At 30.1% G+C, this 15,458-nt stretch overlaps 5 protein-coding genes across 5 annotated transcripts; all 5 read left to right on the top strand.

Moving 5' to 3' along the window:
* Positions 1-676: 676 nt before the first annotated feature.
* Positions 677-2,458, top strand: GO595_005874 (ribonucleases P/MRP protein subunit POP1; the record flags this gene model as incomplete). Its single annotated transcript, XM_067919164.1, has 1 exon — positions 677-2,458. One exon carries the CDS (start codon positions 677-679, stop codon positions 2,456-2,458), a length of 1,782 nt encoding a protein of 593 aa, XP_067773910.1.
* A 100-nt stretch (positions 2,459-2,558) lies between these two features.
* GO595_005875 (CAMK family protein kinase) lies at positions 2,559-4,040 on the top strand (the record flags this gene model as incomplete). The annotated part of the gene is made up of 1 exon (XM_067919165.1): positions 2,559-4,040. The coding sequence occupies one exon, from the start codon at positions 2,559-2,561 to the stop codon at positions 4,038-4,040; it is 1,482 nt and encodes a 493-aa protein (XP_067773911.1).
* A 448-nt stretch (positions 4,041-4,488) lies between these two features.
* GO595_005876 (uncharacterized protein) lies at positions 4,489-4,890 on the top strand (the record flags this gene model as incomplete). Its single annotated transcript, XM_067919166.1, has 1 exon — positions 4,489-4,890. The coding sequence occupies one exon, from the start codon at positions 4,489-4,491 to the stop codon at positions 4,888-4,890; it is 402 nt and encodes a 133-aa protein (XP_067773912.1).
* Positions 4,891-6,735: 1,845 nt separating this feature from the next.
* GO595_005877 (uncharacterized protein) lies at positions 6,736-7,740 on the top strand (the record flags this gene model as incomplete). Its single annotated transcript, XM_067919167.1, has 1 exon — positions 6,736-7,740. The coding sequence occupies one exon, from the start codon at positions 6,736-6,738 to the stop codon at positions 7,738-7,740; it is 1,005 nt and encodes a 334-aa protein (XP_067773913.1).
* Positions 7,741-12,992: 5,252 nt separating this feature from the next.
* Positions 12,993-14,072, top strand: GO595_005878 (RasGEF domain containing protein; the record flags this gene model as incomplete). Its single annotated transcript, XM_067919168.1, has 1 exon — positions 12,993-14,072. The coding sequence occupies one exon, from the start codon at positions 12,993-12,995 to the stop codon at positions 14,070-14,072; it is 1,080 nt and encodes a 359-aa protein (XP_067773914.1).
* Between the last annotated feature and the right edge of the window lie 1,386 nt (positions 14,073-15,458).

Genomic DNA, 15,458 nt, shown 5'->3' on the forward strand with positions numbered 1-15,458 from the left:
GCACATGGTCATCTAGAAATAGTTAAATTGCTTCTTAAGCAAGAAGGAATCAATATTAATGCTAAAAATATTTATTTGTTTTATTTAAAATTTTTTATAATAATTTAATATTTCAAAATAATATTTGGAAATTCTTTAAATTATTTCAAACATCACACATAGTGGCATCTTTAAATGGTCATACAGAAATAGTTAATTTACTTCTAGAACAAAAAGGAAATGATATTAATACTCAGACTATTTTTTTATATTAATTTGTATTTATTTCAATAGTTCAAAGTTTAAAATTAATATTTGAAAATTCATTTCTTTTTCTTATGTGAAACAGCACTTACATCAATAGCATCAAGTAAAGAAATAATGAAATATTTCAATTACCAGATGTACCACAAAGAAATAGAAACTAAAAATTAGGATACTTCTATAATATGTGTAAGATTAAAATTACCATTTTGAAAATATTTTTTAAACTTTTTTATGAAACTATCAAACTATTTTTCAAGGAACAATCAGTAAACTTTAAATAGATTATCCAATTGGAATTTTATTTATGAGTAATCATTTCAAAAAATTTCATTGAAAATCATGTAATTTAAATTCCACAACACTAGTGCTCTCGCAAATACACTTTTTTAATAAAGCACTTTAAATTGCAGTTTGGGGACGTTTATATTCAATGGCTCTTGCAACTGTTGTCAAAGCTGTTGACATTGCCAAAGAGCGTGACCCTGCCATAAACAAGATGATAGAAATGATGGAAAATCAAAAGCCATCCAACAAACGAGTTTTTCAAAGACTTCCAAAACATCTTCGAAGAAGGGCAATGAGCTATGACATTCGTAAAGTTCCAAGGGCTATGCGTCCTTCGGTTCAAGGTCAAGTTGAAAGTGCATTAGAAGCCAAACTTCGAAATAAACCTAAGGGAAGAGATCATCAAAAGTATCGTTATCACGGAACAAATCAAGCAGTACACAGAAATGAAAAACATAGATGGCTTGAAACACATCTTTGGCATGCTAAACGTTTTCACATGGTCGATCTTTGGGATTGGAAAATTCCATTAGCTCCCACAATGAAACAGACTCGAAACTTTATCCGAATGACTGCAGAAAGCTGTACTATTCGAGATATATCATACACAACAATTATTTCTTTGAAAGGTACACACGAAAATTTGATTAATGTTTTAACCAAATTTATGAAGCCAAATTCTCGGATTGAACCATCCCTTCATATTATGTTTGGGGCAGAATTTTACCAACCGAATGGCTATCCAATTGGACCTGTGCAATTATTTTGGATATCAGATTCACATCTATGGATTATTTCTCATCCAACACTTAAGAGTGAACTAGGAAGTTCATTACATGACGGCAGCTATGAACTTGAAATCATTGACGGAAAAATTAATATTTTTGAAGTTTGTGGTCCATTATCAACAAAGGTTATTCGCCAGTCCCTTCAACCATCAGGTGAAACTCCTGAAGCCATCCAACAGATTCTTTATGGAATTCCTCATCCATCAGCAGTACCTCCTGGATTTAGTATTTCTTACACTGCTAGTGATCCTCGAACCTTCCCTGATCACTTAGAAGATAAGACCGTTCCTTTATTTGATTTTCAAAACATTCCTTCGAACATTTGCGAATCAAGACTATTCAGCGACCGTTTATTTGATTGTCCTGATGAAAATGAATTCAACAAAGAGAGAGCAAAACTCCTCTTTCCAATGGCTGAAGGGCCTTCTGGGTCTATACCAATTTTGCTCATGCAACGTTATTCAACAAGTCCAACTGGGTTTGGAGCTAGTTGGCTTGTCTTTTCACCATTTGGATGTGGAAGCATTATTTTCAAAAAATTTGTGAAACAGGGAGCAAGAGTATTTGGCCTTGAAGGCTCTCGTAAAATAGATTTGGAAGCAGGAAGATTCAACTTTCCAAATGATCGACCAGATACAAATGTTGGTCTTCAGCTAATGACAAAAGAAATGTTAGAGATGACAGCAGCTAACGATTCAAAACCAAAAGGAAAACGAATTGCATTGAACTTTTACCAGTTTCCAGATCAATTTCGTATCTCATGCGAAAGCGGAGAAAATTCATATCTAAAAGTTTCGATTGTAATGGCAAAGAGAGGAACGCCATCAAGGTTTTCAAACATATATTTGCCAGATATAAGTGACTATCAATTTGTTGATAAAGTTGCTGAAATCAAAGGTGAAAGAAAGCCTATTGGAATGGTATTGAATGGAAATTCTTCGTTACTAGCAGGAGAAGGAAGAGGAATTGGTATTATTGAAACAGATGCATTTCTTATATTATTGCCAAAAATTGAAGCTGAAGCAAATTTCCAGTTTAACCACAGACCAAAACAATCTCTATTGGCATTGGTTAAGGAACAAGGATCACAGTTCTATCATTTGGCATGGATAAGCCCCCACTCATCCAACTTTTATTAGCATTTTTTTGTAAAGTTATGAATTATATTTTTGACGTTTGTAATGAGGTACCCCATAAATGTACGTTTTGTAATTGTTGGTTTACAAGGAACGTTTAAAAATGAACTCAGCTGTTCCTTCGAAGCTTCAAAGAATCCATGATGATGGTAGAAAAGATAATTTTGTAGTAGAGAAGAAACTAGGTCATGGTTCATTTGGTACAGTTTTTCAAATTCTTAATGTAGGAACAGGGAAGAGATTTGCTTTAAAAGCAATTTCTTTAGATTTTACCGAAGATCCAGATTTCAAATCCAGATTAGATCAAGAAATAGCAATTCAAGAATCTCTTAATCATCAAAATGTTTTAAAACTTTATGATCATTTTGAGGATGATTTCAATTCATATTTAGTTTTAGAGTTATGCACCAACCAATCTGTTGAGACCATGCTCAAACGAAAAGGCACCTTTTCTGAAATAGAAGCATCAGAACTTTTATATCAGATAATTGATGGCGTTTCATATCTTCACGAAAATCAAGTACTACATAGAGATCTTAAACTTGAAAACTTTCTTATTGGTGATGATGGTAAAATAAAAATAGCTGACTTTGGAATTAGCACACGTATCGAAAAGAAAAAAAGAAGGCATAGCATTTGTGGTACTGTTGGTTATCTCAGTCCAGAAGTTGTATCTAAAGCGCCAAATGGTTACAGCTTCGAAAGCGACATTTGGGCTATTGGCGTTGGTGCTTTTATTATGCTAGTTGGGCATCCTCCATTTGATCGACGCAACAAAAACGAAACATATGAATGCATCAAAAATTGTAATTATTCGTTTCCAAATAACATATCACTTTCATTTGTTGCAAAGGACTTTATTCAGTCCATCTTGCAAGTAAAACCTGAGGCAAGACCTCATGCAAGCGATCTACTTAAGCATCCATTCATTCTCCAATCGCAAAATGTAAAGAAAAGTGTCATTCCAAAAGCAAAACAAGTTCCAGAAATAATTGTGCCTAAAGTAAGTGCACCACAAACAGAACAATTACCAACATATTTGGTTTCAAGGTACTATGACAAAAATCAAAATGTAGGATTAATTTATTTACTCATGGATGGAACTGTTGGAGCGGTCTTTACAGATTTTTCAAGAATGGTTATAGACCCTTATGAAACGTTTATACATTATTATGCTAATTATCAAGTATCAAATCCTCAGATAATTGAAAAAGATGATCAAAAACATGCAAAGAAAGTTTCTATATTAACAAAATATGCAACGCTTTTAAAAAAGGATGAATCATATTTCGAACTTCCACATCCGGAACCAAATGATGTTCTTCGACATGTGAAATATTGGATCAAGTCTGAACATGGAATAATGTTTAGAACAGATGATAGGGTAATTCAGTTAAACTTTGCAGATAAAAGAAAGTTAGTAATTTTTTGGGAAAAGAAAAAAATATACTTACTAACATCCGAAAAGAAAATTGAAACAGCACGTACCTTCAGCGAAATAAAGCAAAGAAATAAGGGAGATGAAGATATATGTAAAAGGTTTTCAATTGCTCTGAAAATGATTGATGAAATGAATAACCAATAGTTGCTTGTTCGAATTATTGTATCAAGAATACAAGAACAGGCAATGCGCACATGATGTCAATAACGTTTTCCTTTCGCCTTTTTGTCAACGTTTAGAATCCATAAAACGCTTTTGATGACGATCACAAAATTTGTGTTGATAAAAGAAAATTTTGAGAACACGGATTGAGTAAATTTGTATAACGATCGTTTTTGGTCAAAGGTCAATTCAAAAATATGCCGAACAATAAAAAAAGGATTTCTTTAAACCCAATGAAAAAGAACAAAAAAATTTTTTGTTTTTTAATTATAATTCTTTTTTAAAGTGTCAAATATTGTCAATCCTAAAATAATTTATTTTCATAATCCGATCATCGTGAGCTCTTGATCACAGAGCTTTTGTTGGCATAAAATTCTGCGACCGTTTACATTTTTCAGAAGGTTTTATCGAGCCTTGTTCAATTTGAAAAATGGGAAGAAGAAGTTGCAACTATCGAAGAATAAAGTACATTATTTTCAGGCCAAGAGCAAACGAAACAGTAACACTTGAAATTGACAAACAAAAATTTACCGATTCTGCGCTTATCAAACTCGAGCAACTAGAATCTTACAATCAAAACAAACCTAAAGATGAGAGCGTATCAGAGCATCCATGTTTCCCACAGCCAATGCAAATGCTTCAAATGTACCCTCCTTTTATTCCAGCTCCTAAAACACGTCAAGAACTAATAGCATGCTTTAAGCACACACCACCAATGCTAAGAGGCAAAAAGGGTTTACAATTTGTGAGTAATAATCAAAACGTTCAATATGATCAGTTTCCTAATTTTAGTTTGTTCCCAGTAGAAAATGGAAATGTTCAAATGATTTAAAAATAGATCTTACGAAACACAATAAATTATTGATGTTCGTTAATTTTGTTTGAGATAATCTGATTAAGAATTCATTTTTCAATCACAGCCTTATTAGAAATTTCTTTTTGTTATTTTATATCAATATCCCACCAAAACTATTTGCAAATCCTAAACTATGAGGGAAAAACTCAGCAGAAAATTTGATTGTGTCGTAACATTGATTTAAAGGTTTTTCACAGCTTGGCACATTTTTTTCTGCGGTGAGGATTTTCGGTTTATGTGAAATTTGTTCGAGTTTTCAATTTCAATGGCCGGTGGGGAACTGTACGGACCATTGTTTCTCATCGATCATGATCGCAGAAAAAAATTTTTGAGTAAAACCAAAGAACTTTTCACATTAATTGATTTGAAACCAGATGGATAATGTATTGTTTACTTACAAATAATAACTAGATGCATCGATAGCTCATCATAAAAATTTGTTGCTTTCTTTTTATTTTGTTCAAGATTGAACAAGGATTTTCACTATGATTGCTTAACTTGGTTGTTTTATCATAAATTGTTCAAGTGAGTAAAGAAGCTTAGAAAGCTTAAGGACATCATCGTATAAAAAGTCAATTGCTTTTATATCTTCCATTAGTCCATCTACGTTTTCCATGAGTTCGTCTAATTGTATCATTTTTTCTTTTGCAAATACATCAAATTTTGTAATAGTCTTCATACTTTCTTCAAGAGAAAGTGTTGCTACTTCTGATGTTTTAGAAACTCGAGATTTTAACTCTTGAAGAATATTGGAGTGTGATTTTATCAAAGATTTTGAATATTCTTCAAGATTACTTAATGCTTCTGAAAGCAATTTTTCACCTTTTTCTGGAGTATCAATTGCCTGGACTTGTAAATCATCAGGTATATCATATCTTAAAATCGCCATTTAATTCGGGGTAGTCCAATAACGAACGTTTAAATGGATGTCTCTTTTTCACCTTCTTCCAGGACTTGTACTATATTTCATATGGAGCTTCACTGAAATGAATTCAATTGGCACCGGACTAAATTTTTTGGTGAAAATGATTTTGTTTTTGTTTTCTTTGCTCTTTCAATATAAATTTTTTACAAATTCAAAAAAATATCAGCTTTTTCGAGGTTCTCCAAATATTGGTGGTTCTTATATAAAAGAGGCTTCAGTTAATCATCCAAGTAAAAATGATTTACATTTTTATGAATTAACTGTTTGGAAGGTTGACCCATATCTTCGTGGAATATTTATTCTCTTTTCACCAATGCATTTACTTTCTGGGTTTCTAATATTAGATCCATTAAAATCACAAATCATATATTTAACAATCGTAGTAGTTCTATATACTTTGATGAATAAACTGGACTCTTCTCTTGAGGCAGAAGTCGTCATCACAAGAGAGCTTATAAAATCTACTGAACCGATTTCATCTCATATTTCAAAGGAAATCTTTTCGCAAAATCGAAAAAAGACTCTTAACCAAAACGAAAAAAAATATACAAAAGATGGTGTTCCGACTTGTGGTGCAAAGATTAATCAATCATCAAGGATATACCAACGAAATCTAAAATTTATTCCACCATTTACAAAAACGAATCCATCGTTTTTTGACCGCCTGAGAGAAGTCTTTTCTTAGTGCACAAAGTTTAAGATCTGTGCTCTATTAATAGTCAATATATATATATTTTCAACAAACAAATTACGACAAATACAAATGTACTGGTTTTCAAGGATAAGCTGATTTATATGTTTGCTTTAACTCTTATACTTGCTGCAACAAATTATTTTGATGCTTATGTTTGCGTGTAAACTTTAGAAAAATATTAACGTCCACTAACGTATATCGAATGGAAGGAACACAACTGTCTGATCTCTATAAGCAAAAGCAAAAGGCAGTTGAATCCCTTGACTTTGAGGCTGCTGAACTTATTAACTCGAAAATTCTAAACACACTTCGCAAAAATGCTCAGAATCAAATAGATCAGGCACTTAATCAGGCTTCAAATGACTTAAATAATTTATTTAACAAACACAGGGGGAAGCTATTCAAGAATGCTGAAAACAAAAGACAGCAAGATTCCTATTTATATTCAAAGTATCAAGTCTTGTATGAAGAAATAAAAAATGAGCATAACATAGAACTTTTAGATCTAGAGCGAGATCGTGTGAACACTCTTTTGGAAGAATCAGAAAAAGAAGTTCCAGAACAAATTCAATATCTTGAGCAAGCCAAAAAAGAAGCTGCTTTATCCAACTTCGAAAAAGCCAAAGAACTCAAAGAAAAATCATTTGACGTCTGTGAGGAAGAGCTTGAGCGACGAAGGCTAAAAGTTAATCAACAATTTTCCGAACTTAAAAAGCAGTTATTAGCCAGACAACAACAGGAACTTGACGAAATCACTGAAATGCACGAACATGAGTTCAATGAGTTCAACAAAGACACATCATCAATTGATTTATCCACATCGCAAAAATATAAGCAACAAATTTCTTCAATAAGAAATATCGCTCTTGTGAAAATCGAAGAATATTCTGTTGACAAAACCATGAAAAATGAATCAATTCGTCGACTTGAAGAAATGATTAATGAGAAAATTTATTCATCTAAACAAACGCCGCCACCAATGCCCAAGCTAACTTCGTCCGAAAAGATGCGATTGACCGCGTTGTCTCCTTCTAAAGCAACCATGAATCAGGTCAAAGATGAATCAATTGAAGAAATTTTAAGGAAAACAAACTCTTCTTACTCATTAAGAAGAAACTCAATGCATAACAATTATGCGCATGCATCAACAGGTTTATTATCTCGTGCCTCGACTGCGAATATAGGGCATCGGACACACCGCAAATAAATATTTGTATGTAAGTAAATTTGATTAATCGTAATATAAATTTTTAATCATTTTTTATCTGTGTATCATAAAACATCAAGCAAAACAGAATCTAAAAATCATTTGTTTGCATATACAATAGGAAATGCTTTTTGATAAGAATATTGTAAAATTACTAAAAGACTTTACACCTTTCCTCGACTATTGTAAAATTTATGATTTTCATTTGAGCTGAATTTTGGCTATCGGGGCACCCTAATTCCTAAAAGTGGAAATCTCATGAGCTCAAAATTTGATCCTTTTTCAGCCTCAAAACTAAATGACGATGGAACACCAGTAATATCAGATAGTGAAAATTCTGAGCAAACACAATCAGAAGAAAATATATCTAAAATCAATAATAATGATAAACTGCATGATTCTGACCCTCAAAATAAAGAAGAGCTTGCTGAAGTAGATAGCACACAAAAAATCGCGGAAGTAAAAAATAACTCTACTAAGGAAGAACAAAAATCATTTCCATTAAAAGAAAATCAAAAAGAAGTACTTGAAGATTTTACGCCTTTTAGCAGAGACCATATTGATACTCATGTTTCTATTGTATTTGATGATTTAATCCATCCTGAATATCCTGAATTATCTTGTTATGAAAATCCCATTCCTGAACCTGGAAACATTGTTTCTTTCGAAAAGTCAATTGCTGCCGAAATTTTAGCCAAGTTTTGCGAAAATAATTTTGGATATAAACCTACATTTAATGTTTAATATAAAAATTAGATTAATTTTTTTATTAATTAATGTACTATGATTTACTTGTTTTTCTTTTTAGATAAAGGAACATTTTCTTGCAATGTTTAATATGAATTCGAATTTATTTCGAGGTTTCAATCGAACGGTTAACTGCATTTGGATTAACTGCTATATGCATTGAATTTTCAGAGAAAAATTTCAAAATTTATTACTTCATTTTTTAGTTGCATGAAAGACCCTTCGAAGGAAGAAACAGAATGGATCCAAATAATACAATGCCCAGAACAGCGCAAGACGCTTGAATCCAAAATTCTTGGTGGAATTCCAGATTCATTACGTTCACTTGTATGGAAACTTCTTCTTGAACCAGATTTGAAACAAATTGGTAAACTCGAAAGTGTTAGCCATTATTATGATATGTGTGAACCTGCTGCAAACAAAGTAATACTTGCTGATATTCCTCGGACAATTTTCTTTCAATCACCACAAGAAGAAATAAGCAACTCCCTTTACCGTGTTTTACGAGCCTACCATAATTATGATCCAGAAATAGGTTACATGAGTGGGATGTCATTTATTTGTGGATTTCTATTGAAATACATGGAAGAAGAAACAGCTTTCAGATGTTTTGTTTCAATCATGCATGGCCAGCATCATAATCTCCGAAATTTATACAAAAATATGAACAATAATTATCAAATAGTTTCATTAGTTTGGACTGAACTTCTCAAGATAAAGTTCCCAACTGTACATCAAAAGCTTGTTGACTTCGATATGGCCAAGACTCTGCAAGCATATGATTACACAACAGCACTTGTAATTTTTTTGGAAAAAGATTTCCCACTTGAAATCAAATCAAAGATTTTTGATCGTTATGTGTTGTTTGGGAATAGAGCAGTAATATCTTTTTCATTAGCAATTGTGGAATTTAATAAGAATGAATTTGAAAATATAACAACGCAAAATTCGTTGTTTTCTTTTCTGTTTGGTGGACAACTGAAAACAGTTTTAAACGATCTTGGAACATTAATGGATTTGTATGATAAGAATATGTTAACAGAAGAAGAGTACAAATCAGTTTTTCAAGTATTAAATTTGGAATTCATTCCATAAAAAAAAATTATTAATAAAATCACTTTTAAATGCTTCTGCTTCCATATCTGATGGAATTTTATGGGTAATGGATTAATAGATATATCAACTGTATTACCATTTGAAGATGACAATTTTGGTTTAAGATTTTCGAATATTATTAAGATGTCAACAATTTTAAAATTGTTTTATCTGTTCACATGATATACATTTAAATATTGAATCATTAATATCAAATTATTTTGATTTAGATTTAATAGTTATTTCACAAACCAAAAAAATTTATGTTGGAAATAATCGTATTAATGATACAGAACATTATAATTTAAATGAAAAGATTATAATTCCAATAAAAGAATTAGAAATTGGTGAATATGAAATTCATGTAATATCAAATATTGAAATCACTTCAACAATTTCATATACTATAGCAACAATTGAACTATTTGAACATACTGATAAAAATTCAAATCCCAAATATATTGAAATGCAAAACACGAATGAACATATATCAACAAAAAATTCGAATGGATGTAATAACGGAAAACTAATATGTAAAAATGGAAAATTAATATGTAAAAATGGATTTACAGGACAATTAAGTCACAAGAAAACTATTTCTTTATCACAAATAATTGTCCTTATTCTTCACATTTTTTGCAGCTGTATTAAATAAGCCTAATGAAAATGATCCATTATGTTTCTGTAATAACAATAAATGCAGTAACAAAGAGATTTGCAAATTACAAAATACATATTCAACAATTTCTGCGTCATATGGAATTTTTTATCATTGTTATGATCGAGTGATTTATATTGACAAAGATATCGATTCAAGGCTTTTAAATAAAGAAAAAAATACCTTTTGAATTACTTAAAAATAATATAAAACATTTGATTACTTTTACAAATTGTATTTCTGCTGCGAGTGCTTATAATTATTATTATTTATCAATTAATAACTTAAGAATTAAATTCACTGAAACAAGTTTCAAGTAACGTAATTCATTTCGAATATTTAGAACTTAAAACCATTGCTTTTGAAGATGATAAAATTTTGTTTTGTCAATCAATAATTTAAAGAATCATTTGATTCAAATAATAAATTAAAATAAATAATTCTGAAATTACAATTAAAACTTTAAAACTTTTGTTAATTTGAATGATGAAATAAAGAAAATTAATTTAGTTGAAAATTTGAATTTATTGTAATTGTATATAATAATGCTTTAATTAATATATTAAATGGTGAAAATTATCCATTAAGTTTACCAAATAATGTTCAAATTATTATTAATTTTAATGGAACAGTAAATTCAAATTATAAAATTGACGAAAGTGTTATCTTTAAAGATAAAGTTACAATAATTGAAGATAAACATAAAAAAGGTTTAACAACATTTCGCATTGCTTTAGTTGCTGTCGTTGTGGTAATTATAATCCTTATAAAAAAGAAAAAAGATAAATAATGAATGTAAAATGTCATCAACTGACGTAATGAATAAAGAATTGATTTGATAAATTTTACATCATTTCATTTTGCTATGTGCGTGTTTATTAACATTTTTAATGCATTCTTTCAAGTCATAAAAAATTAAATCAAATTTTTCTCATCACCAGAACAAAATCAATAAACATTAACATAGTTTATGAGTACATTTATTTAAAAAAAAAATATTTCCATAATTCTTTTCTGATTTACTGAAAGTCAAGATAGGAGGGGGTCAGGACTTTTGAACACCCTATAGTTAAGATATATTTCCCCTACTTACACAAGCCTCTGAAAATCATACAGCAATAGTGATATTACTTCTATGACATCAACAGATTCATGTTTGTTATATTTCAAAATGAAAAGATAAAATTGAAAAAAAATAAGTGAACAGATAATTTGATTTGATATACGGACCTTTGATATGAATAATTTTTTATATGTTATTCAGCAAATCGTTTGATATTATGCAAATATGATGGAATCATGCGAACTTTCACTCATAAAAACTATTTGTTAGTTATTTCTAGAATATTCAATTGATTGAATCAATTTCAATACGAATAATTGTTCGTATACAGAAAGCTTTGTATCGTATACACAGAATCCCACCTGCCGAACATTGATTTTTTTCAAAATTGAATTCCGAAAATTTATTCGATTGAATTCCTACTCAAATAAAAATTGAACATAATAAATTATAATTCACTAACAAAAAGATGCAGAAGTAGGTTCCCATTTTTGTTTGAATGACTTTAATAACGATATTATTTGATGATTTGTATGCTAATTCTGATGGCATAAATCTTCTTCGCTAAATTTTCTCAATGATTCTTTTTGACAATCAAATTATTCTTAGATTTTTTTTTCAAACGACAGCTCATCTAATTTTCGAACATTTGATATTAGCACGAAAATATTATTTTATCCATTAAAAATATGCATATCAAAATTTTTCAAACATATATTCCAGGTTATAATAAAGATGGTTTTTAAAACAGTATTGCTTACTCATTAAAATGATTGAGCTAATAACATTCATCTAATATTCCTAGAATAAAGCCATATTAATTACAATTTGAAAATAAAAATATTAGATTATAATAGTGAGATTCACATTGATCTTATATAATTATATGTATGATTTAATAATATCCATAGCTACCATCCATTAAAGAAAAAGAAAAAATATATAATTAATTATATTATTATTTGTGGTGCAGAACGATAATAGTTACTTTTGATATAAAACTATAACGTTCAGGCATAGAAAATTAAAATAAAGTTCAGAATAATTATTTGACAAAATTTAAATATCTTAACAAGATATATATATATATATATATATATAAAGAAGCAAAAATAAGATAACCTATGATATGAGCACATGAACATTTGCTAATTAACATGTAATAGCATAGAAAAAAAAAATATCTTTACGATCTGACCCGCCGAAACCGAAATTCAAATTTTCAAAGGAGAAATTTCGTTCTCTCAAATAATTAAATAATTATTCAAATTGACCGGTTAAGCAAAACAAATGTCGGTGCACTCGCTTACATCCTTACCCAAAAAAGGAGGAGAAGTAATAGAAATTAAAAATGATATATATAAAACTGAGTCGCATCAACCGACAAGAAAATATAAAATAAGAACAAAATCTGGACTATTTATGAGTTTGAAACCAATGCATCAAACAATGTTTGAATCCAAATCAGACTATGAATCTATATTAACTTTTATATACAGAACACTTGCTCTGGACAAAGAACAGAAAGATATTGCAACAAATCTTAATCAAGAAGTTTTCCCCAGTGAAAATTTTATCCTTGATGAAACTAACAAATCCGCAGTTGCAGGATCTTTTTCGCAATTGTTATTATATTTAACGTCTGCAGATTCACCTATTTTGTTTCATAATCAATTTTTACAAACTTTTATGTCTTTTTCAACACCCAGATTAATATTGGCATTTCTGATAACACGATATTTTGCTTATAAAGTGAACAATAATGAAGATAATCTCAAGCTCAGAGATCGTGTTATTCACATTCTTGACATATGGACTTCGATAACATCATTCCAATTCGATGAAAACATGATCGAATCTCTCGAAATGTTCAGCACTTTTCTCAATGATGAAGAAAAAAATATTAACCACTCAAGTCAAGTCACAGCGATTATCCAAAAGATAAAGGGCAACATAAAGCACGAAGAGAAAATCCAACTTCCAGAATGTCCAGAACCAATAATCAATATGAATTTACCCGAAGATGAATGGACGTTACAAAATGTTCATCCGCTTGAGCTTGCTCGTCAAGTTACTTTACTTCATTATTCAATTTTCAAACAAATCGAACCAAATGAATTATTAGATGATATATGGGGCGACAAAAAAAGTCGTGCGTCCGTCAACATTGATCATCTTGTTGAACATTTTACTATGTTTTCGAGTTATGTTTCCTTATCCATCATTACAGGCGAAACCGCCAAAGTCCGCGGTAAAGTATTCAAAAACTGGATTGATGTTGCCAAACAATTTTTAGATCTAAATAATTTTCATGGCGTATTTTCCGTAATATTAGGTCTTACACATCGTTCAGTGAGTCGCATGAGCAACACAATGAAATATGCAATGAAGACAAATAGCAAACGTAAGAAAGAATATGAAAAGATGCTTAATATTTGTAACATATCTAATGATTTTCAGAACTATAGATCAATAATAACTACAGCTAAAGAACCATGTATCCCATTTATCGGATGTTATCAAAAGGATTTAATTTATGTTCAAGAAACATTTCCAAATAAAGTGAACGGTTTGATAAACTTCAGAAAGTGCCAAGAGTGTTATAAGTTAGTAAAGACGATTCAAGACTTCCAAAGGATCGGATATAACTTTATGGAAGTCCCTAAGATACAAAAACTATTGGAATATTTACCTGAGCCAACAGATTCAATTGATTTAATGAAATTGTCTATGGCGAAGGAGAAAAAAGAAAAAGAGAAAAAGAAATAGAAAGGTTTCTTCTATTTTGCTTTGGATTTATTTATGTATATACAGATATTTTTGATTTATCAATCAGTAAATAATCTATGAATACACTTTATAACAATTTTAATGAGGCTGTTAACAAAAGGTTTCGTTTTGAATGACCGATACTCAATTTTCTGATGATTTTGAATCATTTCAACTGTCTTGGCTAATCATAACGTGCGCTCTGCATAAAGGGTTTAAGAAATGGACTCTGGAATCCCAATTAGCCCAAATGATTTCGAACAAATCGCTCAAGCCTTTTATCAAAGTAATGAAGATGGTGAAAAAGCTCGCGCAATAATTGGTTCATTAGGTGATCATCCATACTCATTGTATATTTTTCATACTTTATTAATGAATTCAACTTCAAATGAAGCGAAATATCTTTGTTTATCTGTCATTGCATCAAAAATAAATTCACAATGGAATATTTTCTCAGAACAACAGAAAGCTCAATTAAGGAGTATTTACTTTGGTTTCATATGTGATTGGCCTACCAAAGATGTTACTCTACCAATTTTACGTCAATTAGATAATGTTTTGATTCAAATCATTTTCGAAGAATGGCCGAATAATTGGCCTTCTTTTATTTTAGACATGATAAATAATTCAAGTAATAATCCAAGCATAATGTTAAATAATATTTATCTTTTCTGTTCTTTATCTGAACAAATTCGTAATTCAACTAATATCTCTACTACTAAAAAGAAAGAACTTACAACAGCTTTACGTAATGATTTCCAATTAATATATGGTTTTCTTAAATTTGTTTTTTTACAAACACAAATTGATCAAATCAAAATCGAATCCTTAACAACATTAGCTGAATATCTTAGTTGGATTGATTTAAACTTTGTTGAAGAGGACAAAATCTTTGATTTTTTCTTTGAGAATTTAATGCCATTACCATCATTTCGAATTCCAGTTCTAAAATGTTTATCATCAGTTGTTTCACGAGAAACAGCCACCGCAAATCCACTTTTTGTATCTCTTTTCCATAAATTTATTTGTGTTCTTTCTAATGATTCCGAAATGCTACAAAATCCTGAGTTAATTCCATCACTTGTTATTATTTTAATCAAATTCATATCAATGGATCGCGGCTCATTATTACCGAATGATATTGTCATTCAATGGATGATAGAATATTCCAAAATTGTTGATGATGAACTTTTTGTACAAATCATTGATATGTGGCATTCACTTGCGAAGATATTTATTTTCGATGCACAAATTCTTCCATTTTCGAATTGTTATTTATTTCCATTACAATTAACATTATGTAGTCGTATGCCGAAGCCACCAGAATATAATGGAGATAAAGAACTATTTGATAAGATGCGAGAGACATTAATGTTATTATTTGGT

The sequence above is a fragment of the Histomonas meleagridis genome (assembly GCF_020186115.1).
Source record: "Histomonas meleagridis strain 2922-C6/04-10x chromosome Unknown contig_4, whole genome shotgun sequence".
Classification (NCBI taxonomy): domain Eukaryota; phylum Parabasalia; order Tritrichomonadida; family Dientamoebidae; genus Histomonas; species Histomonas meleagridis.